The 17,701-nt window shown below is 38.4% G+C and overlaps 2 protein-coding genes across 9 annotated transcripts in view; both read right to left on the bottom strand.

Annotated features, from left to right (window-relative positions):
- The window catches only part of LOC145452026 (uncharacterized), a 289,897-nt gene that overhangs the window by 216,487 nt on the left and 55,709 nt on the right, over positions 1 to 17,701 (bottom strand). The window lies entirely within an intron of this gene.
- LOC145443518 (uncharacterized) overlaps positions 1 to 17,701 on the bottom strand; it is a 216,646-nt gene that overhangs the window by 148,763 nt on the left and 50,182 nt on the right. For 5 of the 8 annotated variants that reach the window (XM_080321914.1, XM_080321855.1, XM_080321761.1 and 2 more), the window contains 2 exons: positions 4,394 to 5,353; positions 1,785 to 1,836 (listed from right to left, as the gene is read on the bottom strand). The exons of 1 other annotated variant lie outside the window; for it this stretch is intronic. Coding sequence is in view for 2 of the 7 variants with exons in the window: in XM_080321618.1 (XP_080177744.1) it covers positions 1,785 to 1,836 (52 nt within the window). In the remaining 5 variants the exon portion in view is untranslated. The remainder of the gene's footprint in view (positions 1 to 1,784; positions 1,837 to 4,393; positions 5,354 to 17,701) is intronic. 2 more of the 8 variants (XM_080321618.1, XM_080321553.1) reach the window with 1 other exon arrangement.

The raw sequence follows: 17,701 nt of genomic DNA on the forward strand, positions 1-17,701 counted from the left end.
CAGGACGATTCGGCATTTGAATTGTCGCGAGACGATTCTCATGTATCGTTAGCACACAATACAATATACGGTAACATATTTAGTCAGTACACGAATTTCATGAAAATAAGCCTGCAGACAACACATGACACATCGTATCGCGGGAGCGGTATTGGCTGGGACGGAGTACTTGCTAAAGGACTTTAACAGTTAACATTTCGATTAAAGAAATTGCGGTGCTGTTAGCAATATCGAGTATCAATGACACTCGAAAAGTAGCTATTGGCTTATTTTATGGAAAGCCTAAACTCTTGGTGACGATAAGCGTACTTCTGCCAGAATTGGATAATTAGATAATTCTAGTTGTCTAATTAGAGCAAATGCCGGTAATGTAACTTGAATCTATTTTGTGAAATGATTCTCTGCACTAATTCTAATCTAATTTATATTTTCTAATTTTAATTCAAACCCTATCTCTGGTTTTCCTATAAATGCTACTGAGACAATTGTGTAGTGCGAAACGAGCCAAGCTTGTTGGGCAGACATTTGCTATTATCATTCTGATTTGATAGTAACGGAGCTGGATCCAATGACCTAGTTTTTTGCGGATTCAGTTATTCTAATCCCAATCTAATTTGGAAAAATGTATAGCTATAACTACAGTTTTATTCTATTTTGAAAAAAGTATCGCGGTAATTATAATTCTACCATAAATTGGAAATAACTGTGTAGCGTCAATTCTTATTCTACTGTATGTTGAAAGAAAATTATAATACTAATCAATTTTGCAAAAGCAGGAAATCTTCTAGATGACCAAGTCTGACTGGGAATTAATCTGAAATCTTGTCGATTTGCAGCACAACTATCGAGCACATTCAAGACGAAGTTTACGAAAAATTTGTAAGTTGTCACGCGCGATTACCTAAGAAAAGTATTCGACAACCAGTCCCAGTAATAATATTTGAAATGCACATACTTCAGTACTTTTCAAACTTTCATTTACACTATTGCTACATGCACCCGAGTAAAAAATGAACGGGATCACTCCAACTTCTGTTTGAGTTTAATCAATGACTATTTCGATAGTCTCTTTAAAAATTATCAGACAACATATTACGACCAATAACCATATTTATTTCACCCCCAGCAGCTAAACAATCCGAACGCATTAATTCTCGACCTACGCCGTATTGACATATAAATTCTTCGAGTATCTCATCAAATCTCAGTTTCATAATACAACGAATATTTCTCCCAATAAAATGAAATCTGTGTGGTCAGAATGCAGCAAACAATCATGAATTGAAGTGACGCATTATTGCCGAAGATCAACATTAGTATATATTGACAGAGGTGGTCAGTAACCAACTAACTCCACTTTTTCAAAGTATAAAAGTACGTTTTGCCCACTTACACTACTTGGTTAAGTAGCTATTAGTTTAGACTACTTCTACTTCTATTTGACAACTTCAATTTTTTTCAATAAAACTAGGACTGATATGAAAAGTATGTTGCGACTCGATGTGAAATGATGCATGACAGCGCTATTATATTCTTGCAGAATAAACAAAGTCTTTTTTCCACAAAGCTACGTGTGATGCACCGCGTGTCAACGTTATGATGTCACTATCCGACATCACATCAGTTAATATTATATATTAATTTTCATAATACACAGTTTGCGTCACAATATTTCTAAGCTATTGTTTGAGACCGAATGTGCATGGGAATGGATCGACGATGTAATGGAAGGATAAATCTCAACTCTCATTTTAGAACGGTCAGACTTCGCAACATCTACTCACCCCCGATAAAAATCCCGGTCGAGTCGCCTCCAGGCATCCGTTTCTCGGATCCCTGAAATAAGAAATAAGTTATATAGCTTAAAATGCTTGTTAGCAAAAGATGTATGCATCCTATGAATTGTGCTCTGTTGCTGAGCCTAGTGCGTTATATTTGAAACAGTCATCAGGTTCAAAGAGAGTTGAAATCATCAAAAATATTTAAATGAATCGTGTCCTACGATACACGGTGGTTTAGTTATGACAAGCGTAATGGACTTGCGCTTATCTACTATTTGAAATCCGAATCCTATTCCTGATGATACATTCAAATCCAAGTACAAATCCATGTATAATTTTGTCTCGCGTCCATATTCGCGTCCAATCTGGTAATGGCTGAAACTTGATCAAAAAGTGCCATGAAAATAAAAGTTGCGTGAAATTCTATGTCAAAGTAGGGATGAAAATCCATCTTCGAATGAATCGTAAACCATTATCTCTAGCAGTGGTTCCCAACGTGAGCGATTTGGCGGTCTAGGGGGGCGAAAATGACGAAGGAGGCGATTGGGGGCGAAAATGGACAAAGGTGGCGAAAATAGCGAAGGGGACAATAGGTGGGCGATAGCGCATTAAAACGGCTATATTGGAGTCAAGTCGCAGAAATGAATTTTTTTAGTCAACCCACGAAAATTTAGCTGCGAAAGTGTAAAACTTGGATATCGAGCCGAAAAGATGATTTTTTTATTCAACCCGCCGGTGATTAGAGTTTGTACGCCCATTTTTCGGTTCGCAAAATGTGGGGGGTGATGATCGCTGTGGTGCTTGAAAATGGGGCGTTGATTCGAAAAAGGTTGGGCACCACTGATATAAAGCCAAGCAAAAGAGATGACACGTGACCTCAATAACATAGAGATGCATAGAGTGGATTCGCAAAATCGTGAAATTATTTGTTATAGTTTCCGTTCAAAAGCGGTGGCTTTCAAAGGGAACATTGCTGCGGCCAAAATGTTTTTCACACTCTCCACTTTCATTTCAGACAACATTATATTTAGAGCGCAGTGTCGTTTTAATATGTTATAGTTATGTCAGTGGGCAGTGAAAGGAGAAATCACACACAATATGATGCCCGGCAGTACAATGCATATTACATATAGCTAATCCGATTAGATATGGGAATGAGTGAAAGTAACTCTAATCGATTTGTAAATTTATAGTAGGCCTACTTGATTAGGTTGGACAAAACGATTTCGGATTTAATGCAATGTTATTGAATATAATTCAGTTCTACCTAAAAGAATGCACAATGCACATGAATGATGAAATGATTCGTATCAACGCCAATATAAAAAGTGGGATGCTGTATGACATAAAACCACGAATCCTGCAGAGATGTGGTCAATAACGCAGTAACTCTACTTTATCAGACTGCTCAAGTAGTGCTGTCTACTTGCATCGCTTAATCAAGGGTTGTCATTTTAGACTACTTCTGTTTCTAATTCTTGTCACAGTTGTTAGTCAAAAGTGCTTACTTTATACAATATTGATTTTGAAAGTATCAAGTTGTTCCTAGCTGCGTATTCGTCATCGTTTTCAGTGAAATTCTTATAGGAGCCGCCTTAAATAGCACATGTATCACGGTGACTGCATGAACATATTTTCAAAGATTCCACTCACTTGCCGTGTCATTAGTCATTTTGCATTAGCAGCGTAGATATACCTTGGAATTTCGAAAGTAGATATCTCCTATTAACTGCTGAAAGTATGCGGCCCTTCGACCAAATCTACTTTTTGAAACTATTTATTTCACTACATTTCAGACTAATACATTTTCTACTTCCACCTCAAGTCAATTTGAGATTTCTTGGAAATTGCTACTTCTACTTGTATATCAGCAGCAGCTTACGGCGCTATTTGTCGTTCTACATGAGTCTTAACTCTGACTACTTTGACTACCTCTAATCATTCATGAACTCGTGTTAGCAACTCTCAGAACCGATCATAGTCCGCTTGGTCACCAGATGTCCTAAATAAGCTACATTTCGTATTAAATTTGTTCCATAGGTATATAAGCATATGAAATTGGTTTACAAGTTTCTTTGGCACATTGTCCCCTTATCAAGCTCGATATATCTTTATCACACCCCATAATGGTAAAGTACTATCAGCAGCGAAGTAGTTGTGTAGTACTTATTATTATATACTTGTTTCGCTTACTCAAGTAGTTTTGTTCGTATACTACCTCTACGTCAACAATTTTTATATGGGGAATACTTGTTTTTGCAAACTTGACATTCTCAAGTGAAGTAGCTTTTGACCCACGTTAATGATGCCTTGCTCCTAAATTGATATGCAAGCTCACAATCAGCAACATATGAGAGATAATGCCTGAATTCCCTACTACAATTATTCGTATTAAGTATGGGATTTCGAATGAAAGTAAAATTCATGAATACCACGCGTTATCACATAATCCTGATAACGACACTATGTCATGCATGAAACTAAAGCCCCATGATTTCTAGCGTTAGTAACGAATTAGACCTGAATTGACCCCTTCATTCAAAGTGATCGCGCTCATGTAATATACCTAATAAAACGTATCTGAGATACGATGCAACCACACAATGACTCACATTTTAAAACTTCCAACTCAGTATCGAGATCATTTGCAATCTCCTGGAGTTTCTGCAATTCGACTCTTTTTAGCATATCATTTTCATCCCGGTATATCAATGTTACTTTCTTCAAGTTAGAGTTGTTGACGAGAGACGAAATGTCATCGGGTGAACGACCAGATCGCAAGTTAAATATGCATCGGATATATTCGATCTGCAGTGAGAAATTATGACTATTAATATTGTGTATTACAATGATGCCTACCACTATTGTTGACCATTTCACCAGGGGCCATCATGTATTACAATATACTTTGGATCACCAGTTTGGACAGTTTAGTCTGACCCGCTAGGCGATTCTGAAAAAATGGCCGTATTATCCGACACATTTCTAATACATGTTGAGATATTTAGTCGGAAACACTTACATTCTCTCAAGTCAGAAATTGTTGAGCATGTTCATAGGCCACATTATAACCATCCGACCGTGGTGTTGAGGTTACACTGTAGTCACCATCAGCAACAAGTCACTGCCATATGGACACTAGTGTAACCATAGATCATCTTTTCTTTTTTGACTTTTTTTAAAGTGATCTGGCAACTGTAGGTGTGTCAATTTTTTTTTTCAAATATCATCGGCTTACTAGTCAAATTGTCTAAAACAGCGTTGTACACTAAATTTGACCCATCTCCAACCAGTGGAAGCTGAGGTCGGTCAAATTGAAATTGAAATAATAGTATTTACGGTGACCAATTTTGTCACACAGACATGATCAAAAATAGTGTTCCAGGTACGCCCCGTGACAGGGATGTCTTTTTCACCTGTTTTCATCTTGATGCAAGCCTAGGGTGGCTTTTGGATGAAGACATCGCCAGTAAACGAAACAAATATACGACACGGACTACCTGGAAATTGGTCCACTTCGTTGAAATAGACATGTCAAAACGATGGTGAGATAATTTTCAAATAGAGTAGGCCTACTTTACACACCGAAATTAACAACCACGAAAAGAAAATGAACGAAGGAGCAGCTAAAATCCAAGTAAATATATTTCTCAAGTGATCTATATTGTTGGTCGGTCCAATGTAAATTTAACAGTGTCGATAAAAATGGCTGATCTTGCATATATTCGAATTGTTCTCGATACGCTGGTGTGACATGTAAGAGTGAGCAATCACCCTTTTGAATGATAAGTATAGATTGAGGCTATACGGTTATTTGAGTACTTTATCAGTTCTACGCATGCGTGGGCGATACGAAGCCTTTTTTTACATTTATTTTAAACTAGATATAGTCGTCCCACGATTCCAAACTAATGGCAACTTCCAAACAGCTACCGGTATCGAAATGCGATGACGTAATTATGCTTCGTACTTCAAAAAATCAACTTGAATTGAACTATGACTTGACTCGTGACTTGACTTAACTCGACTTAACTCGAGCCACCTTTGAAAATAGGATGACTTGACTTGACTCGAGTCAATGTCAATGACTTGAAATGACTCGTGACTCGAAGGTAGTGACTTGGTTCAAACACTGCTGACAACACGCCACTATTCGGATCTGAAATCATGGATTTGCCAAAATAATGTAATTTATAATTTACTCACTTTTCACCTCCTCGTGTGTCAGTTGAACATTTATGTTTGTCAGATTCCGACTGAATGGTTGAGATTGTCATGCAAACGTCTTTCACGAAAGAAATTTAGATGTATCGGAGGAACAGCCTCTCAAATGAGATGTTATGTACGATGATATTCTGATGGCAATCCACTGTAATAAAAGCAAGAGTTGTTGCATAAAGTAGATTCAGTAAATGTAGCCATCTATAGAAAGCACAACAGCCGACCATATTCATCTATATTCTATAGTCACAGGCTGAAAAGGTCAGGTTTTCCTCGGTGTTACTCAGGTAGAAGTAACATCATACGATTCTACTCAAGCGCAATTTACAAGTAACTTGAAAGACAAATGCCAGTTTTGCCTGAAAAATGAAAACTGTTTAGGTAGAAGTGTAAGTAGCAGACATGGGGTAATCGCGATTAGTAATCGTAATCGATTACGACGATTACAGCATTTTGAAGTAATCGTAATCGCAATCGATTACATTCGAAAAAATTCCGAAGTAATCGTAATCGTAATCGACTACTTCCCATATCTAATCGATTTTTTTGTGAAAGAACGATTACTTTTTGTTTGTTCAAGGACTATGACATAAACTGAATATTCGTGAACAAGAATGAGATAATATACCACGATAGCGATAGCACAAACGTATGTTTTCAAACGCCACTACTCATTATTACGTCAGAAGTATTAGCTCCGCTCGTCATTGCATAGTAGTATCCACACTGACCACACATAGTAAACAGACATGCGATGAACATTGTAGTGTGATTGTAAGAACACTCCCGTGGTGTATATCAGGTTATCAATACACTACAGTAGCCCCTACCTCGCAGCAGGATATTGATCACCACTCTGCCTATAGTTTCAAATAGTAACTTATGTATTGATGTCTGGTTGTGCTTAGCTAAACGCAGTTTACCGTTGCTGCTTGGCGAGCAGGAGGCCTACGTACGAACGTGCACCTGACGAAGATTCGGAATTTTGTACTCGTCGAATAAAACATTGCAGTTTCCACAACGAAGCATTACAAATAAACAGCTGCTGATATATATCATAACCGAGCCGTGCTTAGCCGTTTCTCGTAACAGCAGCTCGCAGTGTAGCCTATGTATTAAGTTGTAGGCAGAATTTTTATGTTCACTATATCTTATTCTCATATAACTACTTGAAACGGGCGTCAATCGTTATTTCACAGTTTGTTACTCAGCATTTGGACCAGTCGCCATAACCATCCGCTTATATACCCAGACATGTTAGCGTGACTGTAGCTAAAATCAGAACCAAAACAGCAATTCGTCCCCCAGTCCAACCGTTGGTCAATTTTCAAAACTGAATTTCGTCAATAATATTGGTAATGGCATTATATTACTATTCATTTATAACCTCTGTGCCCCGAGTGTCAGATTTACCTGTAGAGCTGGTGCACGTAATTCATAATTATATCATCTGGTATGTTGTTATAATTACTTCATTGTATGTTGTTAATTCGCGGCCTCCAGTCTGTTGTATAATCAAAAGATATTGTACTCGCCCAAACGTAGCAGACTAAAAGAATATCTTTCGTGAGGCGCACACACAAATTGTCATGGCTTTATTCTTTTGTGGATGCGCCGGGTGGCATTTACATTGTGGGCCAAGATTGGAAGGACACGAGTTATTAGTCACGCCCACCCAGCGCGGCTATTGACAATGGACGAATACCCCAAGTTTCGGCCAAGGCATTTCTTTAGTATCACATCCCGTGGAGTTGCGTGTTGGCTGAAACTGCATATCCCTTTTGGTGTGTTGTGGGATCGTGGCGCGGTAATGACCGGCTCCGAAATGCATGTTCCCATAAAATAGCCTACGCATGTTTTTTCTTGAGAGGAAGAGGTATGCATTTCAAACCCAGCTATCTACTGGAGCACGGGTCACCAACCGTTTTGAAACAAAAAGCTACTTCTTGTGTAGTGTGTACTGATTATTGCGACGACCGACGGGTTACCACTTACTCCCGTCGTTTATCCGTGCTCAGTTGGATTTCTTCACTTAGAGTAAGACAATCAGAGCACTGGGCCGGGTTTCCGCCCCTTACGAAGAACAAAAAACGCTCACTCGCCGGGACTCACACCAGCTCCTCCAGGATCAGTTGCGTTGCTGCAGTGCGCGCTGAAGCGCCGATCTCCGCGTCGAGACTCGGGGATATTAGCTATAGATTCCCGTTGAGCCGCCGCGTGGGCGAAGACGAGCAATGCCCCGAGCGATAGCGTTCGTATGTTCCTTGCGGTCGGCCGACCCATGTTCAAGTGCGCCTCATATGAAACCAGCTTCAACTTTCAAATCTCTCATTTGGATATTTGCTACAGCGACCGCGGGCGACTCATTTGGTCCGCGTTGGTGACCCCTGTACTAGAGACATTTGAATCGCGAAGCTCGTAGAACATTTTCAAGAAATAATTAAATTCTCGAAAATACTCTATAATTTATGTTGGTTTACGAAATACTTTTGAGTTCCCTTCGAGCACACTCCCTACCCTATTAAGGAATTTGGGGTGCGGCAGGTAAAGACCTGGCAATAATACAAATCGTTGGGTGCGATAAATCATCCCCTATAATGTTGGGCAATTGGTATATTATGACGTAATAAGCAAATGACGCATGCTGCATGAAGAGAGTTGATATCTCATTAAGCCTTTTCATCGCAATCCTTGTATTGTCTTCCAATATATCATTTAATATTATAGTCCTATGAAGCAAAACAAATGTAATCGTGAGTAATCGTGATTACTTTTCAAATGTAATCGTAATCGTAATCGACTACTTCCTGATTTTGCTGTAATCGTAATCGTAATCGTAATCGCGTGATTCTGAAGTAATCGTAATCGCAATCGATTACATTCATGAAGTAATCACCCCATGTCTGGTAAGTAGTCCTGAATCATAACAACTCGAGTACGGTAATTAGTACTAGTACGCAAAACTTATTTGAGATTTGAGTACTTCATTACGGACCACCACTGCTTGCAGAGGACCTGATTTGGTTTTCTAGTTTATTTCCCGTCCAAGCTTAGCAATGGATGTGTGTGCTTGAAGCGAGATGAAATATAGTTTGAGCATCGGCGGCTACATCGGAATGATCAGCAAAGGTTTAGTTATCGGTTTGATGGGTAGTTCATGAGATATCCGGTAATAGTCAGGCTCTAGTTCAACACACAATGGCAGGGGGCAGGCTAGTACACCGTACTCAACCAACCATTGGACCGGGAACTACTTAATTTTTAAAACAAGCAACTATAACTACTTATTTTCAAAACTAGAACTAGAACTACTTATTTTTCAAAACTAGCAACTAGAACTGGAACTACTCAAGTTTTCAAAACAAGTAACTTGAAATAGAAGTATAATCACTCAATTTTTGAAAATTAGCAACTCGAGTTAAAACCGGAACTACGATATTTTCAAAATCCGTAGCTAGAACTAGGAATGGCTACTAGGGTGGAGTGAAAAATGGAAAATTTTGAATTTTAAAACGGACACTTAATATGTGGTGCCAAATTAAAAAAAAAATTCTATAATAATTTTGGGCTCGTGCAGCCTCTAGTCGTCGAAATTGACTAGACTTTACTATAGTCAATCTATATAATGACTCAGTTTGAACGCGAGTCATTGCGCATGACTCTGACCAAGTGATATGACTCGAGTCTCAAACGGCCAAGACCAACATACCATTGCAATTTCGAAGAATAGTGAAGTAACCACAGTGTTGGTATTTCATCAATTGCTGCTGGTACTTGAAAATGCAATCTGAAACTATTCAAAACGCGAAAATCAGTTTATATGTTTTAAATGTTAACCATTCAATATCGCCAGATATCGTTATAAAAAGTAGTTTTAACAAGACTAAATCGAAACTGAGCAGTCAACGCAATGACTTCGACTCGGACTCGAGTCATAATATCATGACTTGGACTCGGAATTACTCGATGGTGAATTAAAAATGACTCGACTTGACTCGAGTTGAAACTATAAAAGTAAGATTGACTTGCGACTCGGAGCCTGTATGGTTGTCACTAAATGATTAAGAACTTCAACGTCACAAGATTTGAAAATAATACGTTCTGTTTTGGAATGACCGCAAGATCAGACTACAGCTTCAATGACTACATCTACTTACTCAACCTTGTACATTGTGAATTTAACACTCACACACATACCTACACACAATCCCGAAGCCTGTACAATACATAAACAGAGCACGTCAGCACCACAATACCGACAAGTTTGTGCTGAATATTGAATATTGGCTCTCACGTACCTGGTCATAGGAGTTCGAGACACAAATTACTCTTGTCCTCCTTTTGATTCTTTAGTTTCTTCTGTCGAAGCACACTGATAGCTTTGAATCTCACTCCCGTCCATGATCTTGCCCTGAAACAATACATAAACACACAGTTGCAGCCAGATTTATACATACTACGAATCTAGTCAGTCGACGGTCATTAACTACTGGTTATCCCGTAGTGCTAGGTCTAGTTACAATTTTTTTTAATGCGAGTAGTTCTAGTTGCATTAAGGAATAAGTTAGTTGCGAAACTATAAAACACGTGTCACCGTTCTGTGAATCGTGATATCGGTGTTCTATTGTGCGTTGATGTTGCATTGCTAGCTAAGAGTCATCACTACTAACAGGGGTTAAGCCCGGTGGTGGGTTTTGATTCACGGAAGCCCTTTCATCGCAAGCTCGATATCCTGGCCGTTTGTAATGCCGAATCTATCTCCAATATTTTTTAGATTGTTTGTGATTCAGTAATTCGTATTATCCATTATTAGTAAGCTCTGTTTTAGTTAGTTGGTTTCAAGTCATCAGAGATAGTTAGTTCTATAAAATATAGTCTAGTTGTGGCTGCGAATTTTGGAAAATGAGTACCGTACAGATTTTGCAAATCCAATAGTTAGTAAAGGTCTTGTTGCAGCGCCGTTAACAGTGGATTGAAAGTACCACTTAGCATGGACGCATATACATTAGTGCGGAGCATGGACCGGAGCCGGGTTGGATATCCGGCCGGATTTTTTAAAATTTTGGTTGGACCGTATCGGAGCCGGATCAGTACTTCTTTGATAAGGCCAAAATCTCTATGGATAAGCATGACGTTTGTAACTAAATAACTGCCAACCAACAACACGCAAGTTACCGCCAAGCCAGTGCGAAAAGAAACGAGCTATATTTTTAAATTCATGGAACCACCGTACCGTGTTAGGTCGGATTTCCAGCAGGACTTTTTAATTTTTGGCCGGAGCCGGATCGGAGCCGGACCAAAGAATTGACAAACCGGATCGGAGCCGGACCAGAGAATTTGTCGATCCGCTCCTCACTAATATACATACGTTTCCTCGCCATTCAGCTCGCCGATACAATTTGTCGTTTCTTCCGGGGTCTTGTATTGGACGTAAGCACATCTCTTGGAGTGGCTGATGGGCTATGGCAGAATTGCTGACGAACTACACAATATATATTGAAAATGTGACAGCGACGTATTCAAATACACAAATACATGCAGAAAAACACGAGTTGTACAGCGTATAAGGAGTCTTACATTTTTTTTCAAATTCAACTGACTACATGATAAAGTTGTTAGTTTGGCTATAAAAACTCACTACACCAAACTTGGTTTAATACCAATCAGTAGCCGCGTTGCTACAAGAGATGAAAGATTTAGATATAGCCTAATATATAAAAATTAAATAATTTTTTTTTAATACTTTCTGATTACCAGGGTTGTGACCAAGTCACAAGGTTCCGAGTCACAAGTCAATCTCACTTTTATAGTTTTGACTCGAGTCAAGTCGAGTCATTTCAATTCACCACCGAGTCAAGTCCGAGTCCAAGTCAGCGAGCGGAGTGCCGAGTCCGAGTAATAGAATTATGACTCGAGTCCTAGTCCAAGTCATTGTGTTGACTGCTCAGTTTCCAGTTGAAGTCTTGGTAAACCCACTTTTTATAGCTCTGTTTGGTGATATCGAATGGTTCGCATTTATAATATGCCAATTTTCCTCACTTTCAGCAGTTTATGGTCGCATTTTCAAGTACCAGCGCCAACAGACGAAATCCCAATAGTGTGTTGGCTTCAGAATTACAATGAAATATCGGTCTTGGCCGTCTGAGTCTCGAGTCATGCGCAATGACTCGAGTCCAAGTCGAGTCAGTACACAGAATGACTCGAGTCGAGTCGAGTCATTTCCGTATTTTGAATAAATGACTCGAGTCAAGTCGAGTCATCAGAAAATCGTGAGTCGAGTCGGACTCGAGTCGAGTCATGACTCGAGTCATTACAACTCTGCTGATCACCCCATGAAATTTATAGTTTTTCGACAGAAACGCTGCCAAACAAATTTGTTCAATTCCAACCAATGGAAGCGGAGTTATTGCAGTCGAAAAATTAGGATATGAAAAAATTAATAACCTGCCCACCGTGAATACGACACCAATTATTCATATCCAAATTTCCGACTGCAATAACTCCGCTTCCACTGGTTGGAATTGAGCTAAATGTAGGATTGATGTTGAAACTTCTCAAAGCTTCAAAAGCGTGTTCGACTTTTCATGCTTGAAATCGATGACTGCGTATCAGAGCTATCTTCTAACTTCTAATATTTACGCAGGGATTTATCAGATCTCGTATCACTCGAGATTCAGTGATAACTACACCGCGTCGATCTTTGAATTGGAACAGGAGAAGTTGCTGAAATAGGATGGCATCATTTTATCAAAGAACTCATTGAGTAGGCTAAACATGTTAGCCGTTTCCAAAGAAGAGCAACACATTCGACTCCGCTATTTTGGACAGTGTTGTTCTGCTCCCTTTTGGCCAAATTAAGTTGGGACACTGCTTTGTTCAAGTTAACCGTAAATTTAATTGCTCCTTCATGGCTGTGCATTACTGTATTCGGACTGTTCAAAAATAACCTTTTCTCTGGATTGCAGCCATTCGGTGAATAAATAGTCAGGTTACCCTAAAAAACGCTGCACACCAAATTTGGTTCAATTCTGACAAGTATAAGGCTCCGCAGATCCAATTAAAATTTTCGATTCGCTGGGGAAGATATAAAAAAAAAATCAAGGATAATAATAAGAGAATTATCAACGAAAAACTCGAATAACTCCTCTTCTACAAGTTGGAATTGACTGAAATTTGTTTTGCATCGCTTTTGAAGACAGCTCAACAATATCATGGGGTTGACAGTAACAATATCAATTTTTTTTTCAATTTGACCTAATAAATTAAATTTTGAATCTAATTTTGAAAAATTGTGTAGCTTCAACTGTGATTATGATCTAATTTGAAAAAAAAACAGTATAATTATAATTCTAAATGTAGTATAATTTGTACAAAAAAGCTAGCTAGCTATCATTCTAATTCCAATCTAATTTGAATTTGAAAATGATCTAGTTGTCCCAATCTGGCTGAGAAAACTCAGTTATCGTGTGAACCCCGGTTAGAAACCCCTGCTGCAAGTTAGCTTAATGAAAAAGTATGCTAATAGTTACGGTTATGACATACCTTCAGCTTTTGACACTTCTAGTAAGATTGTCAGCAAATAATCGAGTTGTACGTCTGCATTTTTCAGTTTGGCCCGATTTGCTTTTTCAATCTTCACACGTTTCTTCCATTCTGTTGCGTTGAGACCTTCAGGGGCTTGCGTTTCTACACAGAAAAATCACAGGTGGTCATGTAGTCTGCATCGCACTTTTCTACAAGTGTTAATCGGAGGTGTCTACCTAGCTTCACGCTGGGTTGCTATGACTCGATTTACCGGTGACTCAACTTGACTCGAGTAATTTTTTCAAATAACTCTACTCAAATAAATTGATGTGTTGAATCAACTTGCCTCGAGCAATTTCTTCAATAGACTTGACTTTAGGATTACCATATTCTGGAATCGGGAAAGGGGGACAATTTTTCAAAATATTTAAACTTGGAGAAGTCAAATGTGTAGCGTTAGGCCAAAAATTGTCTAAATTGTTTACAAAGTAATAACTTTTTGGCAACCTGCGTTTCGTTCATTTTGTATATTTTGCAGTGTCTGTGAACTTGTCATTTGACATTTCACCGCTTGTAGCCTACTTTATAGGCCTGCAGTTGTAGACGGCCCATGGTCTGCTTATTGTGAATCGTAAACATTCAAATGAAACAAATAGGTCAACATGGTGCTCAACGTACCGCAATATCCCAACTGCAGCTACACTGCGTGGACATTGCGAGGTTCTTATATCAAGAAGTGTTGTGCTACTAAACATTTTAATTATTTCTACCATAATCCGTGGTGTAACTTCTGCAATTCTAGATAGGGCCAGATTTTCTTAAAATAAAGTTAGAAAAATTTTCAGTTATCGATGCAAAAAAGTTTTTTCAGGCCATACTACTTCGTAAGGAAAGAGAGTTCAAACCGGAAATGAAGACAATTCTAACGTTATGTGGGAAAACACGTCATTTGTATACATTATTTTTTTAAATCGGTCAATAATGTCAAAATATTGATTTGTAGGTCAAAATCGTTCATTTTTAGGTTAAAAATAAGCCCAGTCAAAACCATACACGTCATCAAATTCTCCGTTGGGATTGCCAGCATTCTGATTGCATTTGCATTTTCCTTACCATTCATGGAGTCGATACAATTTGAAACTTTGTCGAAGGTGAGGTCTTGAATCGGACGAGAGCACATCCCTTGGACATCCTAATGGCGATCTGAATAGAAGATGTCATAAATGTGACAGCAACGTATTGGATTTGAAACATATGGATACCAGCAGGAAAATAATGTTCATGCATCTGAGATCTTATGATCATACATACAACACACTTGATATCAAAAAGAAACCATCAAGTTTCGCATTAAATTCAAATTTCTGATATTTATTTATTTATTTGATATTTTTGGTATTTGGCATCGCCATGACCCAACATATCCATCACTGTTTCAATTCAATAGTGAAAATCGCCTAATAGTTTTATGGTCTTGTTCTACGTTCACTTTAGTTACAGAAAGTAGTAGAAGTCGACCGATATCGACATAGCCGATGATCGAGGCCAATGTTTGGAACATCGCTCCGAGTTCTCAGTCTCAGGAAATCGACGACACAAAGGGGGCTGCGTGACAGATTGCCCTTGCAGGACAAGTTGAACTGGATGAGCATGCAGTGAAACTATGCTTCCTGCATCACAGCCTACCTCTACTGGACTGATCTGTGATTTCGCATCATCTTTTGCTCTTTGGGTAACTCCCACATTTCAATGAATGTGCACAATGAAGCAATAATTGTTTTCTAGTTTATTGATCAGCTTTCTGTGGCATGTACAAGAGACAACTGCCCTAATCGAACAGAACAGAATAGATCAGTAGGGCTGTTCGAAAAAATCTTTTTTTTTCTGAATCTTGTTGGCTGGGTAAGATTATGTCAGGTGCTCCAGAAAAATTTAAAATACGCCCCCACAATCTCAGATTTTCATGAAAATTGGTAAGCCTGGAAAACTTTTCTTTCTGATATCAGAAAAACAAATTTTATAAAAATCGTTCAAGTATAGCCGAAGATGTGGACGTTCAAAAATTGCTGTTTTTGTGCTCGCTCAAACGGAAAAAACGTCAGAAATTTACACATGCAATTTAAATTTGCTATATTTTGGTCAAATTAGGGTCGTTGAGGGTGACACTTTCACACTTGTTCATTTATATCATACTTGATACTTTGTCATCTTCTTCGACACCTGGGGTTGCATAGTCTGACCTTCAACCCCATGATTCTGTTCATGTCTTCAAAAATTGCTCACTCGTGACGTCATTTTTAATTGCAAATATATTTTGGCTAAGAGGTGGTGTCATCAAGTGTAAGGTGTCATTGGAAAGCTCTTGACAAGGACTATCAAATTCAACAATAAAATTACTGGATATTGGATATTTCGAAATTCACAATTTTTTCAACACTTGTCTACCACAAATTTTTGTTAATGTGACGATGAGATATCCACTAATTTTATTGTTGATTTTGAAAGTGCTTTCCAAGAGCTTTCCAATGATATCTTACACTTGATGATACCACCTGTTAGCCATGAGATATCTGCAATTAAAACTGACGTCATGCATGAGTGCCTTCAAAAGTTATAAATAAAAGCATGGGTTCAAAGGTCAAGCTAGGCATCCCCAGGTGTCAAAGAAGGTGAAAATGCATTAAGTGTGCTGTAAATGGCCAAGTGGGAAAGTTTCACCCTCAACAGCCTTAATTTGATCGAATTATGGCAAATTTAAGTTACATGTATATATTTCTGCCATTTTTTCCGCTTGAGCGATCACAAAAATGGCAATTTTTGGACGGTCATACCTCCGGTTCTAGTCGTCGACCTTTTTTGATGAAATTTGGATTTCTGAAATCAGAAAACAAAGCTCTGTAAGCATGCCAATTTTCATGACGTTTCGAGAAGGTGGGAATATGGCATGGAGCACCTGAAATGTACTGACCCGGCTGCATCATTAAATCATTAGTTTGGCTTAAAAAACGATGCACACGAAATTGGAATTCATACCAACCGGTAAGCGCGGACTTAGTACAGTTTGAAAATTTTGAATACACCCAAAAATGCAAAAAAAAATTTAAATTTTTGGTCAACCCCAAGAAATTGTTGCGCTGTCTTCAAAAACGATCCAAAACAAATTTGACTCAATTCCAACCAGTAAAAGCGGGGACATTTGAGTTTTTCTTTGATAGTTCTGAGATTATCCTTGATCGGTGGATAATCCAAGAATTATCAACGAAAATCTCGAATAACTCTGCTTCTACTAGTTGGAATCGAGTCAAATTTGTTTTGGATCGTTTTTGAAGACAGCGCAACAATTTCCCGAGGATGACAGAAAAATTTGAAAATTATTTTTTATGGCATTTTTAGGTAATTTCTAAATTTTCACACCGTGCGAATTACGCCCTTACCGGTTGGAATGAATTCAAATTTCGTGTGCATCGATTTTTTAAGACAACCTGATGATTTAATCACGTAGCTAACAAGGTTCAGGAAAAAAAGTTTTTTTGAACAGCTTTACTGCACAGCCTGTCGCAGTGCCTGGCGGAAGAGATGGACACACCCTATTTTGCACCATTCACCCATGATTCAGCAACTACATGATACTGCACTATAGTGGTTCCAGACGCAAATGAATAGCTTTGTACAGCATAGAGGCAACTAGAGTGGAACATGGCGTTACTAAAAATCATGACTTTGCAGTTCCAATACAGCAGTTTTCTGAAGAAAATAGCTACAACCAAAAAAAAAATCATAATATTATCTTTGATTTGATATCACTTCATTTTTGGAGCGAAGTGACCATTGAAAACAATATTTTTTGAATATTTTTGGACGACAACATTTTTCAACAACTGATGCTTCAGCAATACCTAAACATGTTTTGCATATTGGAAAACAATATGCATGTAAATGCTGGTTTTATTGTTTCAATTGGGGTCACCTCTAAAGAGGTTGCCGACCGCTGACTTGGACAACTCGATAATTCTAGTTGTCTAATTTCACTGAATCAGATCGAAATGCCAGTAATCTAATTCTAATCTAATTTGGAAAAGTCCACAATTTTCTAGTTTCTCAAGTCTGACCGACCGGTGGTCTAGAGTAGGTCAACTCCACAATACCGAAGATTTTTTTGCTGAATATTAGACCAC

This window comes from Botryllus schlosseri, chromosome 1, assembly GCF_051294905.1.
Source record: "Botryllus schlosseri isolate E-star chromosome 1, Bs_hap1, whole genome shotgun sequence".
NCBI lineage: Eukaryota > Metazoa > Chordata > Ascidiacea > Stolidobranchia > Styelidae > Botryllus > Botryllus schlosseri.